Here is a 22696-nt window from a genome sequence, read left to right as displayed (position 1 = left end):
GCCCGCCGCCACTGCCGGCGCCTCCGGTCTGTCCCCAGAGACCGGAGGCACAGGACTGCATATTAAATGCTCCCCGTAGATCCGGCAGCAGTCCTGGGCGCCCGCAGAGTCCGGCTAGTACAGACTCTGGGGTCCCGCTGAGATCCCCAGATCTGTACTGGCGTCTCAGCGCCGGCGGGGTGACGGAGCGGCAGCTTAGACGTCCTATGGACAGTCCGACGCTGCCGCTCTGAAAGTCCAAAGTAAAAATGAAAAACTCTGTACTTAGAAAAAAATATATAGCTTAGGGGCTGCTAATCAGCTCCCCACTGCACTAAACGGTGACCCGACTCCGGCCGGGCACAACTTAAACTGAGGTGCCTCTGGCTGGGGGTGGGGTTATAGGGAGAGTGGACCCAAGTGCATCCTGGGAGCTAAAAGCTTTAACTGCGTGGTGCCCGGATTTGGTTCCCAACCTATACCCCAAGGTCAACCCTGTGGACCCCCTATGGACCCTGAAGTAGAAATGATACTGTTCCAAGAAATGGGAGTGACCACATTTTTATAGATAAAGTCCTACTAACAGAGACTAGATGAAAAATCCTAATAAAAAAAGATCTAGAGAAACAGCAGATGTCAGAAAAGTGACATTTCCCACCCGCAGGGAGGAGCTGCCTTTGCACCAATGGGATGTAGTTTAAATCCCGGCTGTCAGGATTCTGACCGCTGGCATCCCGTACCCACAGCACTTTTACTCCGAAGGCTCTTTTCGCCGTTTGCCCTCTATTATAGAATAGGATTGGTCTTCTGATTCTATGACACAATGAACAATAAAGACTTTAGTACATTGGAGCCTGAGAAATACTCTAATGCATTCACCTGTGTCAAGAATATTGTGACAACTTTTAAACTGTCCCTGGCAGCTCAAATCATTTATCACCGATAGATGGAATTTAAATACATAACCGCAGTTTTCATTGTTTTATTTCTATGATGAACAAGAATGCACAAATATAGCTGCAGTTCCCCTTTCATTAAAGGGATTGAAAAACCAAGATGCTTATAGGTGTGACTGTCCCTGACTGGTCCACACAGGGGCCCATAAAGATTAAAACGAACATATATATATATATTTATATATAAAAAAAAAAACTTAAAACATTTTACACATATAAAATGGTCACAAATCTGTGTTCTGTGCCACGCACCTTGCCAGCCTTGATGCTGGAGCCACGTCTGTGCCAGCTGCAGTGCCAGGGATGCGTTCGTTTTCTGGTGGTCTCCGGCCAGCCCGAGACGAAGAGAGAGGTTGTCCTCCTCGTACTCTGCCAAGTCTGGGCACATGTACAGGGGGCACTATAACAGACAGCAATAATGGGTGAACATGCCAGGCAGGTGGGGTGGAAGGGATCATATAATGGGGAGACGCTTACCCCAATCTCCTGGGCTCGGTTTTTCAGGACCTCTAGGGGACCTGCAGGCTGGGGAACGGTGAATGCTGGAACACCTAGCTGAGAAAAGCAAGAATTCAGGCATGGAAGCACAAACTGTTTAAAGCAGATGCGGCTCTTCCTGTCCTACAACTACATATACCAGCATGTCCTGTAGCCTCACAACAGTGGAGATTTTATTCCTGGTTTAAAGAGCATTCGCCATCACTAACATGGTAAAAACAGCAATAATGAGCTCTAGTCCATAGCAACCACTCATGTCTGCTTTTAGCAGTCTGGTACAGTCAGACTAATGAAAGCTGATCCCCGATTGGTCATTATGGGCTTGGACACATGTTCTATTTGCATCATTTGTTTAAATAAGCCCTATGGCCTGGTTCATTCAACTTCAACAATGCTGCAATTTCTCAGGGTCCAACATCAAAATGGACAAAGACTAAAGGGAGCGCTATAATTCAGCTACACTTAATCGTACGGGCTGAAACTTGTGCGTGTTGCGATTACCATATTAGAGAAGTATTATCTACAAGAAATGGTCTCCTGTAGAAAGTGGGAGCTGTATTAACACCGCATAATAAAGTTATTAGATTACTTTTCAAAGATGTACAGAGGTAGAGGATAGAAAAATGGGAACACCAATAGAGTCACTTACAAGGGCTCAATACACCATGCTGCGCGAGTGAGCCGCTAGCATACGCCATGCTTGCGCCAAACGTCTTTTGTCCAAAAAGTCGTCTTAGTCGCAAACGAATGTGACAGACAGCTTCACGGGACTGCAGTGATTAATGCGAGATGCGACACTTGTATATCTGTGCGCGTCAAGAGTCTGTATACGAAGCACATCGGAACTTGGCGTTGAAAAAAGCTGAGGCTGCTGTATTGTAGCGTATACAGATTCATACTCGGGCGCACATAGATCTACAAGTGTCGCATATCAACTGAATCACTGCAGTCTCGCGAAGCGGTTTGCAGAATTAGTTTGTGACGAAGATGCACTTTCGGTTGAAAGACGCTCAGTGCAAGCCGAGCCGCACAGGACCTGGAGCCGATAAGGGCTGTTTGACGCGACCGCAGCAATAGTGCATGAGGACACATCTGTAGATTACACCAGTGATGTGTTTATGGCAGACATGACTGCAAGATCGGCTGATTATCAGTGATTACGGTCCCCTGTGGGACATGTGACATACGGTCACATGATCAGAGTTGAGGCCCTGCCTGACAGAAATCCATTTCTCTGCTGTCAGTGATGACCTAAGCCGATGCCTCCCTAGTGGACAGTATGGCTAGAACGAGCAATACGGAAGTACAAACAACACAAATGGCCGCACACTCAATAATGGATAACGTCCTCCTAACCTTGAATATTCCCCCTTTCTGCCAGGCGATCTTTTCAATCGTGTCCCCCAAGATGGCCGTGTGGTCGATACCAAGTGACGACACCCCACACACTATGGGTTTCCTGGAGGAAAAAGAGGAATCAATAAAAACTTATGACTAACCTGCATTAAAAGGGAAATAATTGAGAAAAAAAAAAAGTTGAACCTATAAAAAAAAAAAAAGTTCTGCACTTCGTAAGAGTGTAATAAATCTCGCTGATGGTGCAGTTATTGCCTCTATGGGGAAAATTTTCAGCGCCCACATCGTGCCATTGTAGAAATGCCGGCAACGGCACCCTTCACCATAGGGATTTACCCATCTGATAGTGGTTCAAATTAAAGTCAGCATTTTAAGGGCTATCAGCCGTACAGCTGATGGCGCGCTCTGGAATGGATTAAAATACCGGCGGCTCAAAACCCGACAGTGAAAACCCAGTGGTAGGAGATCCCGACAGGCGGTGGTAAGTATCCAAACCCCCCCCCTCCACCCCCCTAACCCTCCTTTAGGGGTGCCTAACCCTAACCTCTCTCCCTAGTGCCCAACCCTAACCTACCCCCAAGGGGTGCCTATACCTAAAACACACCCTAAACCTAACCCTCCCGGGGGGAGCCTGACCATTACCTATCTCAGGGCTGGGCGGGGGATGCCTAACCCTAAGTCCCCCCGTGAGTCTCTAAACCTACCCCCCCCCCCCCCATCCTCAGGTGTTCTACATACCCGTCAGACGATCAGGATGGCGGAGGTCGGTCTTCCGGCGTCGGGATTAACAAAGGCGTCGGCATTTCAACACCTATGTTAAGTCCCGTGTCGGGCAGGAAGTGTGGGTATTTATATCGGCGGTATTGCGTCCGCCGGTCTAATAACTACATCCCGTGCGCTCTGCATCGCTGATAATTTAATTGACCCCGTTACGTCAATTAAAAATCCTTTGAAGAAACAGATCATACTTTCTAATTATACATCAGTTACATTAATAAAAAGGACCATTTAAAACCAGATGAGAATTCCTGTCTACATCATTAAAGCTTACTACCAAACGCTCAGACTCCAAGATAAATATGCAGAGCTCTAACCTACAGACCTCCTCAACCCAGGAGCCTCCTTAAGTGTCACAATAAAGGTCACAGCTGAGTTTTACCGTTGGACAGCCATTTCCTATATCCGTCCCATACTGTCTGATACTGACCTTATGATATTTGTACAGTCATAAGCGCCACCAATCCCAACTTCCAACACAGCCAAGTCCACCTGCGTGAGAACAGAGCGGGTGAGTCGTAGGCCTGGCTAATCTGTCCGGGAGCAGGGAGGCACCAGTAACACGGAATACGTACCTTCTCCTGCAGAAACACGTGGAATGCCATAATCGTCAGGAATCGGAAGTAAGGCGGCATGGAAAACAACCCATCGTTCTGAGGCAGATTCCGAAGGAAGAGCGTGAAACATAAAAAGGATCAGACCAACCAGCGCTTTAGTGATATCGGCGGCTACAACAGCAAAGCTTAACATGCAGCAATTAGAATGGGTCTTCCCCAGCAGGGTCAGATGGCAGACATATTTGGTCAGTAAGCAATATTAGTTACCGCAGTATGCCAGCTAATCACTAGCGTCCTAAGGAAACATCTTCTCAGTTGGGATCATCTTTGTTACTTTTAACCCCTACACTGATGAGCAAGTGAGGATGAAACAGTTTGCCTGTAGGCGTGATGCTGCCTCAGTCCAGACCATGTTCTGAGTACACAGAGGTCTACAGAACGGAAGTTGCTGGATTTGCAGCATGGAATCCTAATAGCCATACAATTCATTACCAGTAGCCATAGGGAGCTCGCTCTGTGACTGATCTCATAACAAAAGGAGCCTTTCACATAATCACATTAAATACAGGCTTACCACATTACACCCACCCTTTATCCTATGACCACATTAAATCGGAACCATGGCTATTATTTTCTCTATTCAGGATAACAGGAACAACGATAAACTAACCGCTGCAGCGACAATACGGCCTTTAAACTGACATTATATTTCTGAAATAAGCCTCTATGTTCTACCGACTCAAGCAATAAATGCACAAAGCTGGTCAGAATTGGATGGTGATATATTAATGATTAAACAACTTTGGCCTCAGACAGAGCAGGATTAAATGCCCCAGGCCCCACTGCTCTCCAATAGAGTATAATCACATGTATGTAGCCGAAGAGAGAGAACTGTACTAGAATGAATTTGCATAGTATGTTTGTATACAAGAAGGACATAGACATCAGTAAATGTACGATATGTAACCTGGTAGTGGAAGTTATACTCGCTTGCTCACAGGACTGTATGTATTGCTTAAAGTCACTAACTATGATTGCGACACAGAATTGCTAGTACTCAGCAGCATGCGGTGAGCAACTTCTGCATAAATCTGTGATTGGCCGGAGTTGACATTCTAAAGCACAATTAAAAAGTATGTTCAGGACTTTAGGGGGAGATTTATCAAAAGGAAAAAGTGATGTAGATGTCTATAGCAACCAATTTTCTAGAATGCACTAGATAAATTATAGTTATAATCTGATTGGTTGCTATGGGCAACGCCTATTTATACTTTTTGGAAAGTTTGATTAATCTCTCTCTTCATTCCATTTTAATTACATCTAACAGCAAAGTCCCAGTCGCTGACTCACCTTGGTCTCCTCCAAGCGGTTGTACACCTGCCAGAAGTATTTGCTGAATAGCTCCTTGCTGATTGGCTGCCCATTGATACAGATCCTCTCTCTCACCTGCACCAGGTGTGGTGAGCTGGGGAGGGAGGGAATCCAAGAGGACACAGGTTACAGGCTGAACCATTACAACTTTCTCAGGCTCCTAGTTAATGTACCAATATAATGGTTACGTCTTTAGCAGGGAAGATACATACACTGCAGGGAACACAACAAGAAAATACTGCAGTGGAAAAGGCCATAAACGCAAACATTTTCTTCCATAAAAGCACTACCCTGACCGACCACTGGGGGACCCAATGTTCCAGGGATAGATCAATGAAGTCACTGGTTCCTGGTAAATTAATTTGGTGAATATCACAGGCTCCACCCACAAAATAGCTGCACCCCTGTGTCTAAGCAACAGACATTTTATATACTTTACACAAGCTTTGCTAAAGGTTGGGCTACTTTTAATTCATATAAGTGGTAATATCCTTCTCTGGGACATCCCTATGCCATAAGCTGAGGAAGTTGTTAAGATTGGTTCAGTGGTAGTCTCAAAGTAGAATACTTGATGCGTTTCTTTGTGAAGTAATCCATATCTTCATCTGGTGAACTAAACGCGTCAGAAAACTTCTTTTGAAATTACCACTGCACCGATCTGTACAACATCCTCAGCTTACTTATAACAGACACGTTGAAAAACCATAGGTCTTCATTTACAGAAGTAAAGGTGGGTACCGTGTACCCATCAATGCGACAGACGATCCGAGGGCCCAATGCACAATATCGTGCATACACAAGGAAGGATATTGCAGTTTTATCGTTCCAATGCGCCGGATCATCAGCTATATTGTTCAGTGTGTAGGGGCCTTTAAGTTGGTCACATCTTAAACAAGTATTAAAACTAAATTTTGACACAAGTATCAAGGAACAGCAAATAGTGTCCACCATCCTTAAGATGAACTAGTTACAATGGCTTACAGTATTTTATGAATACCCCCTGGTGTAGTCTTGGGAGAGGACAACAGTACCTGTAGAAACCCGTCTTCAGGCCGCAGTTACGCAGAATCTTCTCTGTAAAGGCACATGTGGATCCCTTAAAGAGACCAGAGCAAAGTCTAAGTACACACATAATAAAATAGAATATGATGCAAAACAGTTGGAAATTTATCAAGCAAACAAGAAAATACATGGTCACACTGCCCAAAATAAATGATATACTGTATGTAATGCTGTTATACATATATGACCACATAGTTTAAGACAGGTTTATAGATGAAAGAAAGGCTCCCGTCAAAGTGGTTAATAATATATACTGTAAGAACGGTATGCTTTTAATGAAATGAGTTAGTTTACAAATTAGACAAAGAGAAAACGTACAGAGAAGATAAAGCACGAGTATAAAACAAAAAACCAATAAAAGCACAAAGGGCGCGCTGATAAGGATAATTACACATTCATTTAATCTGGCATACTTTAACAAACACATTATACCATAAACATCATAATAAAAACCACTCAATATGGCCAAGGAATGAAATTATAACAAAATCTATATGTATTCACTGTAGCTCCGGTGGCAGGCAGCCGGAGCTAGAGAAGGCACCGCAGTGGACGCCAGAGGCCATTGAAAAGGGGGCGTGTCTATAAGACGCATCACCCTTTTCGTCACTCTTGGTGGCGTGCCCGGCACACAGACACGCCGGGCAGCCCCCAAGCGCTGCTGACCGGGAGAATAGATACCGGGCAAATGCGCCCGGCGTCTATTCACCGGCGGTGACCGCGTCACCGCACATTTCGCCACCCACGGGACACTGCGACCCGTGGGTGAAGACGGCACCCGCAGGCTGTGAGGGCAGGGCGCTTTTTGCTCACCGCTAAAACATCCTAGCGGGAACGCTATATATCTCCATACATACAAAAATGTCCTAATACCAAAATACTGTCCACTTTAGCGCAGATAATCCGTTAGGTAAAGGGAAATCCACTTTGTATTGAATGATGGTAAGTATTCCAATATATGATGGACATAAAAATCAGCAATACACCAATCATATATTGGAATACTTACCATCAACTGTTTGTAAATCATTATACCTTAGTGAAATAAGACCATCTGGAAAATAACGATCATTATGCAGACTACTGTATTTTACTCTGACGTCTTCCTGTAATTTACAATAAAGTTCTTTAGGATAGACTAATCAGTTTATTTTTCCTCCAGTAGATATGGCATAGGTTAGCTCTGTTCTACACATCCCCAGAGCAGTTCTGTGTCATATACAAGGGAACAAAAACTGTAGAGAGGACATAAAGGCTCTGGTGAAAATTAAAGACAGAAGCCAAAAGAGAAAAGCAATGCAATTAGTCTAAAGCTCTTGTCTACAAGCAATATCACAGTCAGGCTCATGTCATCCTATTTGTTTCCTATAAAAGAATCAGCCGTATAACAGGGACCTGTAAACTACAAGCGATATCACCAGATAATACAGAGGAGCAATATAACAATAAATAACTTTACCCCTGAAATCTGCACTCCCCCCCCCCCCCACCCCACCCCAGGACTCACCTTGCCCTTTGTTCCGGTCACGTGAATTATGTTCAGCTGATCCAAGTCTTCAACCTGGAGTCACAGGAATAGAGTTAGTTCACTAAAGGGCAAGTTCACCACTGGGCAAGAGAGAGAGTGATCATGGTGGGATCCGCTGCTCGTGCTCTGGGTGTTATAATATGTGTATTACTATCAATATCGTTTATTTGTTTGGTGTCTAAATTCCGCACAGCAAGCACAACATATTACACTGGCTTGGAGCCTACGGGGATATTGCAGAGTTGTCTGTCAGTCAGTTATGCGGATGAATGCTCTGAGTGTTTTCTCACTGTAAATGCTCTGGTGCCGAACTGCATCTTCACTTGTGAGTTATACAGAGGTAAGTATTTTAGGTGAGAGGCGCGCAAGGGGCATTTGGGGAGGACGGAGAGGCATGCAGACGGCATATAGGGAAGTCTGAGCATCATGGCAGGGGCAAGTGGTGAAGTCTGAGCAGCATGTGGATGGTATGTGAGGAGGACTGCGTGACATACAGGTGGCATGTGAGGTGATGCCCAAGAGCCATGTTGGGGAGGTCTCAATGGCAAATAAGGGGCATGCTAGGGGTATGTAAGAAGGTCTGGGAGGCATGTGTGGTCTGAGTGTATAAGGTGGCCTTTGATGGGGGATCAGAGCTATTTTGGGGCAGTCTGAGTAGCATATGGTGTCATTTGCAGCAAGTAAAAGGCATGTGGGGGCATTTTGGGATGAGTAATGTGGGGATACCATCGTGATTTTGGGGTTCTCTTTTCATTCTGGATTGGCGGGCAATGTGCAGGCCTTTTGCAGGTTGGTGGGTCACACAGGGGGCCCTGGAAGTATATTGGGGGTGCCCATCACTGATCTAACCATGGTTAATTCATACATTCAACCAGGAGTACCATGACCATGTAACAGCAGGGGAACATTCTGTATATTCTACAGTTGTGGGTACACTTATTTATTGGATTTATTTTCAAGAGTGAAATAACCTGTTGGGAAACTTAAATCCTTTGCTCGCCCAGCAAAGACAGCCCAGTGTAATGAGTGACAGGAGAGGCCGTTTGTGGGTGGTAACAGGGGCAGGACACTAATAACGGGGGACTGGAGGTGCGAACGCAGGTGTGCCGGAGTGTTGCAACGCCGTTTTTAAGGCGTGCATAATTAACAGGCAGCGTTATAGTACACGTCACCAGCCTGTTTTTTTTTTTTTTAAACAGAAATCCTTGTAGTGTTTGCGGTAAGGTAACCACAAGCCCTTCCGATGGTGCTCGATGTACCAATGTTTTAATAAACTTCCTGGACATGACGTGCGCTAGTGGGCGTCTCTACATACGTTAATGGGCGTCTGCATACACAAAGTGATCGCTCGCCCAGACAAAGTGGGCGTACTTATGCCTTTCCGAGCGAGCGCCTGCCATGCCGTCACTTTGCCGAATTTGCATACACCGGGGACAAACAATCGCATCTAGCGAGCGGCTCTGAATCAGGTCCTTATTCTGTACATTATTCTAGAGGTTAGTAGGCATTGGGGCCCCAATTAGAGAAAACAAGAAATTAGTTTCCATAAGTTAGAACCTATAAACGTAACATTAATAACATAGTGCAGATAGAACACGAAAGCCTCTAGTAAGGGACTGTTTGAACCTAATTAAGTTGTTCCATCTCCTTCCTAATCCATGTTGTTGAACAAACAATTGTGGGCCCTATTCAAAGAGGATCGCAATACCGTCATGCGTTCCTGCTAGACTGTTTAGCAGGGTGCTGCGCCGATTTCGAAATGACAAAATGCGCCCTGCCCTTATGGCGGCGCCCTGCTGAAGCAGCCTTCCGGGGGTGCCAGATGCCATCCCCAACCTAGGGCTTTAAAGTCCCACTGGGATGGGCGGGCAGAATTGTTGTGCAGTGCACAGCATCTACTCACAGTGAGGGGAGAGCTTGGGGGCAGCCCAGGATGTCAGTAAGAGCTGGGCACGCCCCAAGAGTGATGACAAGGGGGCACGTCTTAAGGATACGCCCTTTTTCTCGTCCCATTTTTGGGTGCGCACGCGCGAGTGCCCTAGAAGGAACACTATGTGCCTTAGTCCTATTGCGCATGTGTCAAGTTTCGTTACTGATCTCGTTCGCCGTAAGGATTTATTTACAAATTGATTGACAGACAGGGACAGTTTGCGGGCAGCAGCGAGGAGCTAGCGACTCAGAAGTCCGATAATCGACTGAGCTGCAGCCGATGCTACGTCTTTGCCCCCCCTCTGCTACACACGGGTTGTACAGTTATATATTGATGGGGCACGTGGGGTGGTTTGATGGGCATTGAAGGCCAGGTAGGGAAAGTCTGACATACAGTCCAGGAAACAGGATGCTGAGCAGTCAGACTGCAGTGCCGGTCGCAACCCCCGAAACCCTGTTTGCGTTTCTGCCATCTGAATTAGACTATAAAACTCTGCGGCTCAACACAGCAAATCTAGTGCATATATATCTATATACACACACACACACACACACACACACACACACACACACGCACGATCACTTACATGCAGGCCGCTCCTCTCCAGAAACACCTTCATAGCCGCTAGCTGTTCCTGAGGATCGTTCCGTTGCCTCTTCACCTGGTCCAGGTAACTAGCATTTGTTTGCAGGGTGTTAAGGGTACGTATGGCATCCTATAAACAAGAACAGTCCGGTTAGCATGGAGTCAAAGTCAGCTATTGGCTGTCTGCCGAAACAAAGCAATGCAAAACAGAAAATACAAGCAAACAATTACATAAAAGGTGTGTAAACATAATGCATAACATACACAGACAGAGAGCGCCAATCTGGGTGCAGAAAATTGACAAAACTGTTTTACTCATTAATATACACTGACAAGATGTCTGGATTTAAAGAGGCACTAAGGCTAAGATATACTGGCAGCTCAGTATCCGGGTTAGTGAACCATTTCGGGTACCAATCTTCATCTCCTGCTATAGATGGCCATAAAGATGGCTCCCGTTTTGAAGTGGGTGGAGACAAAACAATGTGCAACCAATCAGATCATCAGAATGCTCTCGCCAAAGTGCTACCCTGCAAGAGCAGTCACTGGAGGTGCTAAGGGACACAATAAATCAAAAGGCACAGGCAGAGCTCGTGTCATGATGGGAAAAAGATTGCGTTAAGGTAAAACTAATGCAGGAGGGTACATCACATTTTATTCAAAATACACTGCGCTGCAAACAGAGAGGGTCTTCAGCGCTCTCTCAGGAAGCCAAAACATTACTGAGGTTAAAACACACATAGGGGAAAGGTGTACTAAGCCTTAAAAAAGTGATTAAGTGGAGAGTGTTAAAGTACCAACCAATCAGCTCCTGTCACTTTACAGGCTGTGCATGAAAAATGGCAGTTAGGAGCTGATTGGTTGGTACTTTATCACTTGTTCAAGGCTTAAGGCCCCCATAAACAGTGCGAAATAGCAGCCGATCCGACGGATTGGAACGATATCGCTGCTATATCGTACCATAAACAAAATAGATGAGGTGGTTGAGCTTCTATGAAGCAGTTTGTGCTGTTTTAATATCTAATCCAGCACTAATTGCAGCGTTAGATCACATTGCTCAGAAACACAGGACTGTAAATAAAGCCACGTACACACTAGGCGATTAATTGGATGATATGAATGATATCGTTAATCGTGTTCAATATCATCCAGTGTGTATGCAAGATATCATTAACGATGCGCACTCCCGCGGATCGTTAGCAATGTCTTTCATCGCCGTACTTGCAGGGCACTACTAGCGTATGGAGACAGAGGGCCATTCCACAAGAGGAAGGTAAGCAGGCGATATCTGTGATACTAGTGTATGGGGACAGGGGGCCATTCCACAAGAGGAAGGTAAGCAGGCGATATCTGTGATACTAGTGTATGGGGACAGGGGGCCATTCCACAAGAGGAAGGTAAGCAGGCGATATCTGTGATACTAGTGTATGGGGACAGGGGGCCATTCCACAAGAGGAAGGTAAGCAGGCGATATCTGTGATACTAGTGTATGGGGACAGCGGGCCATTCCACAAGAGGAAGGTAAGCAGGAGATATCTGTGATACTAGTGTATGGGGACAGCGGGCCATTCCACAAGAGGAAGGTAAGCAGGCGATATCTATGATACTAGTGTATGGGGACAGCGGGCCATTCCACAAGAGGAAGGTAAGCAGGCGATATCTGTGATACTAGTGTATGGGGACAGCGGGCCATTCCACAAGAGGAAGGTAAGCAGGCGATATCTGTGATACTAGTGTATGGGGACAGCGGGCCATTCCACAAGAGGAAGGTAAGCAGGCGATATCTGTGATACTAGTGTATGGGGACAGTGGGCCATTCTGCTAGAGAAAGGTAAGCAGGAGATATCTGTGATACTAGTGTATGGGGACAGTGGGCCAATCCGCTAGAGAAGGGTAAGCAGGAGATATCTGTGATACTAGTGTATGGGGACAGCGGGCCAATCCACTAGAGAAAGGTAAGCAGGAGATATCTGTGATACTAGTGTATGGGGACAGCGGGCCAATCCGCTAGAGAAAGGTAAGCAGGATGATATCTCCTGCTTTACCTTCGTGATGAATGGCCCCAACACTTAATTTTTACAATTGCAGGTGACAATGTGTAGCATAATAGAGCAAAATAATGCTTTACAAAGCTGTTTCTCTTTCATTTTTATGACAGAAAACCTTACATTCAGGTGGGACCCCAAATTTGTGATTGGTCCCTGGGACCCACATACTTTAATCGCTCAACGCAATCACGGCAGCTCAGTTCAAAAAGTATTTGCTAATGCTACATTTACTTACACACATCATGGACTGGTCAATAAACTGGAGAAGGCCACCAATTACTTCAATATCCAGCTCCGTTCTCCAGTTAGAAAGTGTTGTTGCATAATAATTGGACTGTATTCTAATGCCAAGTTTAATAAGAGGAGACATTTGTCTAACACACAGTCCAGAAATTAATGTTTAATCAAGAAGACAGAAAACAGGCAGCTAGGAAATTGGAAAACGGAGGAGGGCAGGTCCCTAGTCCTCAGCTACAGATGCCAGCGTCAGGCACAATAAAATTGTTTTAGTTTAAGGGCAGGGGAGCCACAAACCAAATTACCAACCACGACTGCAGGCACAGAGCTCCTGCCAGCATCCCCAGTTTCATCTCAGGAGGCAGAACACTTACAGCAGCCAGGTGACGTGCGCCACGAGAAAAGGAAAATGTTAGCCGCCCCAAGGCACAGCCCATGAGACATCCCTGCCCAGCTGTGATCGTCCGTACACACAGGTGTACCTATATATGATAATGTGCAAGATATATAGGCAATGGTTGTGCTGTAGGGCCGACCAGATATTTCTGTGAACAACGTCATTCACAGGCCTATCATCTGTACACACCCGCAGACGCACTACGCAATAAGGTCATTGGTCGGCTGTTCAAACAACATGTCGCATAGTGTGTACCTAGAGTAACACTCTGGCAGTACACTTGTGTGTGAACTCAGATGACTCCTAACAGCATGTGCGCAGCGTGTAATGATACTTCTCCACGTGATTCACAAACCCACCACTCTTATTACATTTCCTAGGAAACGGGCATGAGAAGGTGATGGTGGTCTTCAGTCAGTGACGCCACCTCCCTACCAGGCTGAGAGGACATGGCACAGAGCAGATGTAAGTGAAAGTGGTAATTATAGGCCCTAACCTGATCTTATCCTTCTGCAAACACAGCTAAGTAATCACTAAACAGGTTAGAGATAAATATATCACCAGCAACCCTCCCCCATAAAGATCAATTACCTGAACTTCAAGAACTGCAGTTAAAGAAAAATAATATTATAGATCTGTCCAATATAAGGTAATTTATATAGATGCCGTTCACGTTCTCTAATAACACTGGGTGACATATACTGTCTCAGCAATGCGTGGAGTATTAAAAAACAAAAAAAACAAAAAAAAAAAAAACAGAAGAACTGGTGCGTCCCCATAGACCATGTGTCCAACCGTAACAGGTTTATAGGGGCAAGTACACCAGCAGCGAGGGTTCTTCACTAGGTTACTTATTTCACAAATAGAATTCTGGGGAACATTATGATGCCTCTATGGTGTGCCAGCAAGACTGTTGTAATAGATGTATGGAAATACATGCACAGACCTTGTTGCACATGTAAACTCTGACATTTAGGAAAAAATTATATATATATATATATATATATATATATATATATATATATATATATATATATATATATACACACACACACACACACACAATTGAATCTAACCATAAACAATATTTATAATGCAGTATAAATAGAGATACATTTTCAGCATTAGATTTAGGTCACTGTTAACAGAGCTTGGACATTATATACTCTACATCATTCTATACTGCAAAGTTTTATTCAGAGGTAGGCAGCCTGGCATAGCAAGCTGGAGCTTGTAGCTGGCCAACATTTCAAAATCATTTCCAGGGGGTATTTGCTGTGGGTACAGAGCATGGATGCAATAATACGTCTGCAATGTACCATCCACTGCTGCCCTGCACTGCCCATCAAGTCATGCTCATTCAACTGAACTATGGTACAGAACGTTATGCACTGCAATAAGAGCTGAATGCAACATGCAGAGTAGCAGGCACTGAACAATCTGGAAAAATCGGGACAACTGCAGCAGGTGAGTGAGGGGCCCTTCTCCTCCTGCCCCCAGTAACAACGTGTCAGGCTGATGTAACCCTCTCTCCCCCCCTGCTCTCGGGCAGCAGCTACCTGGTACTCCATCCTGATCGCCGGGAGAGCCTGGGCGCTGAAGCCTCGGAACCGCAGTCCTCCGCCACACTGGTAGGGAAGCTGTCTGAGCACCGCGTGTATTGCTGCTCGGTACCGTGGTGGAGCCATGCTGGGAGCGCAGGACACACCCCCTGACCCCGCGGGAACCCGGAGAGGCAGAACATCGCCGCCATCTTGTGTGTGGCAGGAAACTTTACTTCGGTACGTGGGTGGTTAGCTGGGTGACGTCACGCACACGCCCTCATTTGGGCACTGAGCCATGATTTTATCCTGTGTGGCCTGCCTGACACTTGTCATGTTACTGTCACAAGAGCACGCATAGTATTGCTGAATGCTAGTAATGCTCTATGTGGAACTACAAGTGTCAGTGTATAGTGCACCAACATTCTATTTTTCTGTGTATGTAATTAGTAGCATTGAAAGTGACTGTGCAGGTGTGACCTCACTTATCTAATACACTTTACCACTTCACTTGCTTTCTATCACTAGTGTTGTGTCTGGGGTGGTTTGGTTGGGCTGGCTTGGGGGAGTCCCACGCTGTAGACTTGAATCCCTTGAATGTGAGAGACTATGAGGTTACATTGACGTGGTGGATAAGCCAATAACTTTGAAATTATGCAAACAAACTCTCTTTATTGGATGCAAAATGTATTATAATTTTGTATAGTAAAGTTTGTTGTATAGTGCACTTGCATTCTTTTTTTTTCTGTGTATGTAATTAGTAGCATTGTAAGTTTACAGTGAGTGAGAGGCAGGTGTGACCTTAGGGCCTGATTCAGAGCCGCTCGTAAGCGGCTCGCTGTTGGGACCCGGCGCATGCGCCGTGTCTGGTGTGTGCATGCGCGATCCCCACCGAGCGACAAATTCAGTCTCTACAGGGCTCGCTACAAGACGGGGCGGCTGTCGATGGTGAGTGGCAGCTTGCCCCGTTCTGTAGGCGAGTTGGGGGGGTGGCTGCACAAACGCAGGCGTTCCCTCAGGAACGCCTACATTTGTGGGAGGACCTACTGACATCACTAGTGATGTCAGTAGTGGACTTCCTGCTCTATGAGAGCAGGGAGTCAACTCGGGCTTGCGGCAGCCGAGACCCTATCCCAGGGTCGTCGCAAGCCCAATGGTCGCGATAATCACGACGGTCTCCAGCCCACTCGCACTAGCTGTGGGGGACACCCACAGCTTTGCGAGCGGCCTGGAGACACACAAAAAAAAAACGCCCACAGACCCTGCGAGCTGCCTGCGGCAGCAAGCGGGTCTGAATCAGGGCCTTAGTTCAGGCATGCATACAAAGAGGGCAGGATTAGGCGGAGAGATCACTCTTTATCCTCCGGACCTCCTTCCAATAGAAATAAGAGAGGGCTAATGCCATCTAAAAGTTTCAGTTTTGGGAGTTTGAGGAATGGCCGGCAGCCAAATCGGGGCTACAGTGAACAATGGGCCTGCTCACCTTAATGAATAACACTCACATATAGCCTCCCTTGGACATCACAAAATTCACATATATCCTCCCACCGGGCATCATAAGTTATGATGCCCGGTGGGAGGATATATGTGAATTTTGTGATGTCCAAGGGAGGCTATATGTGAGTGTTATGATGCCCGGTGGGAGGATATATGTGAGTGTTGCGATGCCTGGTGGGAGGATATATGTGAGTGTTATCATATATGGGCATCATAACACTCACATATATCCTCCCACCGGGCATCATAACACTCACATATATCCTCCCACCGGGCATCATAACACTCACATATATCCTCCCACCGGGCATCATAACACTAACATATCCTGTCACCGGGCATCATAACACTAACATATCCTGTCACAGGCATTACAACACTCCCATATATCCTGCCATCGGGCATCATAACACTAACATATATCCTGTCACAGGCATCATAACACTCACATATATCCTCCCACCGGGCATCATAACACTCACATATATCCTCCCACCGGGCATCATGACACTCATATATATCCTCCCACTGGGCATCATGACACTCCCATATATCCTCCCACCGGGCATCATAACACTCACATATATCCTGCCACCGGGCATCACAACACTCACATATATCCTCCCACCGGGCATCATAACACTCACATATATCCTCCCACCGGGCATCATAACACTCACATATATCCTCCCTCTGGACATCATAACACTCACATATATCCTGCCACCGGGCATCACGGCACTCACACATATCCACCCACCGGGCATCATAACACTCACATATATCCTCCCACCGGGCATCACGACACTCATATATATCCTCCCACCGGGCATCATAACACTCACATATATCCTCCCACCGGGCATCATAACACTCACATATATCCTCCCACCGGGCATCATGACACTCACACATATACTCCTTCTGGGCATCACGACACTCACATATATCCTCCCTCTGGACATCATGTGCCGGATTCTGAGCCGCACGCAATCCATACGTAATTCTGGTGTTCACGTAGTTGAGCGATGTTTTGCAACTGCGCACGCACAGGTAAATGCTCCCCACATGGTGATCCTAATACCGGCTCTGTGGGAGAGTACATACATTAAGCCACACATATAGCTGGCGGAATCCCGTATTCGGTTACTGTGGGAAAGGGGACAGTTTGCGCAGCCCAAAGAGCTGTTTGTTCTAACTGTCAAGGGCACAGTGTGTAGGCAACAATAATAGCAAATATTAGCTTGGAGTTAATCTTTGACATTGGCTGTTACACTGTCTGTAGGATATGGTACGGAAATGTGTGACGCATTTTATTAATGTATGCTTTTGCTTTTTGGATTTATATTTCGCACTAGCTGTTGCCCGTAGCTTCGCCCACAATGAAATCGCTGATGCCAACATCTTTTTATTTGAGGTGTTGTAGTCGTATTGCTTTGCATAGGAACCCTGTGGTGGGATTGGCCCGTTTGACCAGCAGCGCTACACAGACTGGTGGCAGCAGCACTGTCACCCACCACTCACACCAATGTCACTGTGTGCCCTGTGTACAGACTGCTATGTAGCCTATCCTATTCACCCACCACTCACACCAATGTCACTGTGTGCTCTGTGCACAGACTGCTATGTAACCTCTCCTATTCACCCACCACTCACACCAATGCCACTGTGTGCCCTGTGCACAGACTGCTATGTAACCTTTCCTATTCACCCACCACTCACACCAGTGCCACTGTGTGCCCTGTGCACAGACTGCTATGTAACATTTCCTATTCACCCACCACTCACACCAATGTCAGTGTGTGCCCTGTGCACAGATTGCTATGTAGCCTATCCTATTCACCCACCACTCACACCAATGTCACTGTGTGCCCTGTGCACAGACTGCTATGTAGCCTATCCTATTCACCCACCACTCACACCAATGTCACAGTGTGCCCCGTGCACAGACTGCTATGTAACCTCTCCTACTCACCCACCACTCACACCAATGTCACTGTGTGCCCTGTGCATAGACTGCTATGTAACCTATCCTATTCATCCACCACTCACACCAATGTCACTGTGTGTCCTGTGCACAGACTGCTATGTAGCCTCTCCTATTCACCCACCACTCACACCAATATCACTGTGTGCCCTGTGCACAGACTGCTATGTAGCCTATCCTATTCACCCACCACTCCCACCAATGTCACTGTGTGCCCTGTGCACAGACTGCTATGTAACCTATACTATTAAAGTGAATGTGGGCCCAAAGCATCTCTCCCCCCAACCCTTACCCCTAACAAGACTTGAATATGGGTTAGTCTTACGGTTTGGGGTCACCCGGCTACAGCCGCCCAGTTTACTCCACAGGCGGCCGAACGCAATGATCGTTGAATCGCATCATCGTGGCTCTGCCTCCTGCTCCACAAAGCAGGTAATCTCTGCAGTGCATTGCATAGCAGGGGGCAGGGCGGGGCTACGATTATGAAACCCAGACATGCCTACCTCTGCTGCACCCAGATCCTCCCACCCCCATTGAACCCCGCCCCCTCAGTGCCGACCTGGAGGAGGTAGCCAAAAGGTCGACAAGCCTGGGGTCAGGGAAACCCACACAACTTAGGCGGAAGGTTACCTAATGGATGATCTGGCTCTGAACTGTACACATTCAGTCATGTCCAATCATCACAGCCATTAGTATCATACCCTCTGATTGAGAATCACATTATATTGATTATTCTTTATAAAGGAAATTGTTATTTATTCCCAAACTACTCCAACTTAAAATAGCTCCAATTTTGGTGGGATCACCCTAATTATTGCACCCGACCAAACAAAGTGGGTGTGCTTTTAACAAATCATGGGAGGGCCATAATTTGATCAAAATATACTTTTTGGAAAAGTTGAGTGCTACCATGGGCAGATGCAGGAAATTTGTTGTGAACTGTTTCTTTATATTCTTTTGTATTGTCTTGTAGGTATACAGTATTTTTAAGGGTATACGGTCTTCATCCTGGTGGTCGGGATGCAGACGCTTACATTAGCAACGCAAGAATCCCGGCATCGATCAGATTCCCAGTGCCGGCATCCCAACCGCCGGGATGCCGAAGGTAAGTAGCAGGTTTGTGGGGAGGGTTAGGTTTAGGCGCTAGGCACTAGGGAGAGGGTTAGGGTTAGGCACTAAGAGGGGAGGGTTAGGTTTAGGGTGCAGGGAGGGGGAGGCTAGGTTTAGGCACTAGGGGTGGAGGTTAGGTTTAGGCACCAAGGAGGGAGGGTTAGCATTACGTCCAACAAGTGTCGGTATGCTAGCCCTGTCGGTATGCTAGCCCTGTCGGGATTCTGACAGCCGGAATCCTGACTGCTGGCATCCCATGCCTAACCCATTTTTAAGCTATGGTTACTGTTTGAAGGGAATCAGTATGATTTACCGCCCGGCGGTTGGAATCCCGATAGCGGCATCCCTGCAGAGGAGGAAATCCCGATCGTCTCCAGGTAAGTATATACTAACCTATTTCTACCCCCTAACCCTCCCCTAGGGGTGCCTAACCCTAACCTTCCCCCCAGTGCCTAACCCTTTTTACCCCTCTAAGTGCCTAAACCTAACCCCCCCTTCCCCGCCGCCTAACCCTAAGTCCCCCCCCGGGGTGCCTAACCCTAACCCCCCCTTCCCCTTGCCCAAACCTAACCTCCCGGGAGGGTGCCTAACCCTAAGTCCCCCCCGGGATCCCTAAACCTAAGCCCCCCGCAGCCATCCGCGTTCGGCGTCCCTTCGATCGGGATGCCGGGCATCCGGCTCCCGGCATATGTCTAATGACAGGCATCGGCATATCAATGCCTGTCTTTAGACCCTTGGCGGGAGATGACAGTTGGGAAGCCGGCTGTCGGGATTAGGTCCGCCGGCTTCCCAACTGCATACCATTTTAAAAAATACCATAGCGCCCATCATTTACACATGATAAATCAAGACAAAATAAAACCCCATCCCTGTTCATTCTAAATGCCTCCCCAATCCACCTTGAAACACTCACTTTTTGCCAAAACTTTGCCTCTTTCGTGGCCCAGGAATCAGAGCAGGCCCACAAAAATCATGAGGTAAAAAATTGGGAGGTATAGAAACAAACTGATTACACCCTATCAGCTACTTCAAGTGATTTTGTTTTTATTTGCTATACTGTGACTTGTTATGATTGCGTGTAAGTCTCTCTTTGTAGTTTTATATACGGTTTCCATGGTGGATTTCTAGATCATGGCCGGCCATTTTCGCAGGTCTTCCTGTTCAATTGGGGGCTGATTTATTCCATGGCTCTACAGCATCTCAAATCATTATAGTTTATTTCTTAACTAAGCTAATTTGGAGGAAACTTACAGGACGTTACAGGGATGAAAGTTTCAGTGTTATCATAACTGTGGGTCTTATACCCAACGTTCCTGGTAAGAAGGGTAAAAACGTAATGTGCTGTCCATGTATAAATACTGGACAATTGTCTTGACTCATAAATGGACGTAGTTGTATTCGCAGCAGCAATATCGAATGCAGCGGACTTGCGAAAATAAGCTAATGATTCAGATGCCCACCTCCGCCGCAGATGTACAAAAGCCAGAACATCTGGGACATCGGTCGCACATCGGTGCACCATCGAATATCTGAGACAGCCTATTCTGTCTTAGAATGTGCGTCTCTGATAAGCCACCGGGACATCTCCGACTGCCAACGACTTCCCAGTGCAACACTACGGCGTGCGCAGAAAACGGTCCTGACACGTCTGCATTTTTCTAGCCACCCCCTGTTACCTCCCCCAAACAATGACTACCTGTCACTCACTTCGCGAGGAAATCCTCTGTGCGTCCGCCGTCTCTAGTCCATCACTACACGTGCGCGGTACTGTTTTTCCACATGCGCAGTAGCAAAACATCGATCTACAGCTTATGCAATCGCCCATTGTGCCCACCACTGAATCAGGCCCAATGACAGGTGCTTTGGCACAAGATGTCCATCGCTGTCTGTATCTGACACCCCCAGGAGAACAAAAGAAATACTTTAACGCCATACCTGCGCTAGTTACTTATAAAAATGGAGCTGCACACTGCCATATTTCTGTTTATGTCTAATTCATATTAGAAATTAATTTGGAGCAAAACATAAACCAGACTACTTAGAGACGTTCTCCATCTTTTTGCACATTATACTGTAAACAAAATACACATTTTGAGGTATAGCTACTAAAGTGCGTGTTTGCTTTTTAGAAGTTGAGATGTTGCCGATAACAACCAATCAGATTCTAGTTATCATTTATCTAGCACCTTCTAGAAGATAGTAGCTAGAATCTGATAGGTTGCTATGGGCAACAACTCCACTTCTAAAAACCTGCACTTTAGTAAATATATATATATATATATATATATATATATACACCTTAGAACAAAGCATTTTAATTCTACTGAGTGTAAAAAAATTAATAATAATAAATTATAAACTAAACAGAGCCACAGATGTCAGCAAACGAAGGCTGAGACTGTAAACAGGTGGCACTGTATAATACCCGTTTATTGTCGTCATGTCTGCATGTGCAGCTGATAGAGATCTCCTGGCTTCAATTACTTTTAACTGTTTAACGACTACAGGGTATATACTACTATAGCAGTGGTTATCAAACTCGGCCCTCAGGATCCCACACAGGACACGTTTTCCAGGTCACCTAACAGGTGCACAGGTGTATTCATTACTCACTGACACATTTTTAAGATCAAATGGAAAAAAGAACAGAAAAAGAAACTCTGTTGTGCGAGCACTCTTATACTAAATAATCAAAAACCGGACATAGAAGTATGTCCTTAAAAATTAACCTTTATTACATATGTCTAAAAGGAACCATAGAAATGTCCACTAAATATCCAAAAAAGGAAGGAGAATTATACACATACACTATACAAAGTACATGAGACAATACATATAATATAAATACAATTAAAAATAGAGAGCACCCTGGGACTGGCGAAATATTGGAATAATATATACAATATAATGAGATTAAATTCCAGTAAATATACGTGTAGTCTTATAGCAGTAGTACCCATAAATGTTTTTATTCAAAATGAGTAGTGGGTATGAGAAAATTCAGTAAAGTCCAGGCATACAGTTGCCTCTCCTCATTCTACTGCTCCTCACCTATGCTATAAGCTATCTATGAGGAGTGAGAGACTACCGGAGGACAAATTGCCTGTGGAAACAACAGACTAACAGGGACGTTGCTCATATTTCAGTTCTGCTTTTGAGTGTCATACATAAAGCATCGGACACTCAATGAGAGAATTACTTTAATGAGATAGCCCGCTGTTAATAGAGATTACAGAAGAACAAGCAATGTGGATAGGATGTCACAATGACTCATATGATT

At 45.8% G+C, this 22696-nt stretch overlaps 1 protein-coding gene across 1 annotated transcript in view; it reads right to left on the bottom strand.

Annotated features, from left to right (window-relative positions):
* Nucleotides 1-15005, bottom strand: part of FPGS (folylpolyglutamate synthase) — a 28702-nt gene extending 13697 nt beyond the window's left edge. The window contains exons 1-10 of the mRNA XM_088453370.1: nt 14841-15005; nt 10601-10729; nt 8064-8117; nt 6526-6590; nt 5474-5588; nt 4142-4219; nt 3997-4058; nt 2790-2892; nt 1413-1490; nt 1188-1335 (exon numbers count right to left, since the gene is read on the bottom strand). Coding sequence (XP_088309496.1) covers nt 1188-1335; nt 1413-1490; nt 2790-2892; nt 3997-4058; nt 4142-4219; nt 5474-5588; nt 6526-6590; nt 8064-8117; nt 10601-10729; nt 14841-14969 — 961 coding nt within the window. The 5' untranslated portion in view covers nt 14970-15005. The remainder of the gene's footprint in view (nt 1-1187; nt 1336-1412; nt 1491-2789; nt 2893-3996; nt 4059-4141; nt 4220-5473; nt 5589-6525; nt 6591-8063; nt 8118-10600; nt 10730-14840) is intronic.
* Between the last annotated feature and the right edge of the window lie 7691 nt (nt 15006-22696).

This window comes from Taudactylus pleione, unplaced genomic scaffold, assembly GCF_031769625.1.
Source record: "Taudactylus pleione unplaced genomic scaffold, aTauple2 ptg000579l, whole genome shotgun sequence".
NCBI classification, from domain to species: domain Eukaryota; kingdom Metazoa; phylum Chordata; class Amphibia; order Anura; family Myobatrachidae; genus Taudactylus; species Taudactylus pleione.
The sequence above is the reverse complement of the archived record's forward strand: the minus strand, read 5'-3'. Positions and strand labels throughout refer to the sequence as shown.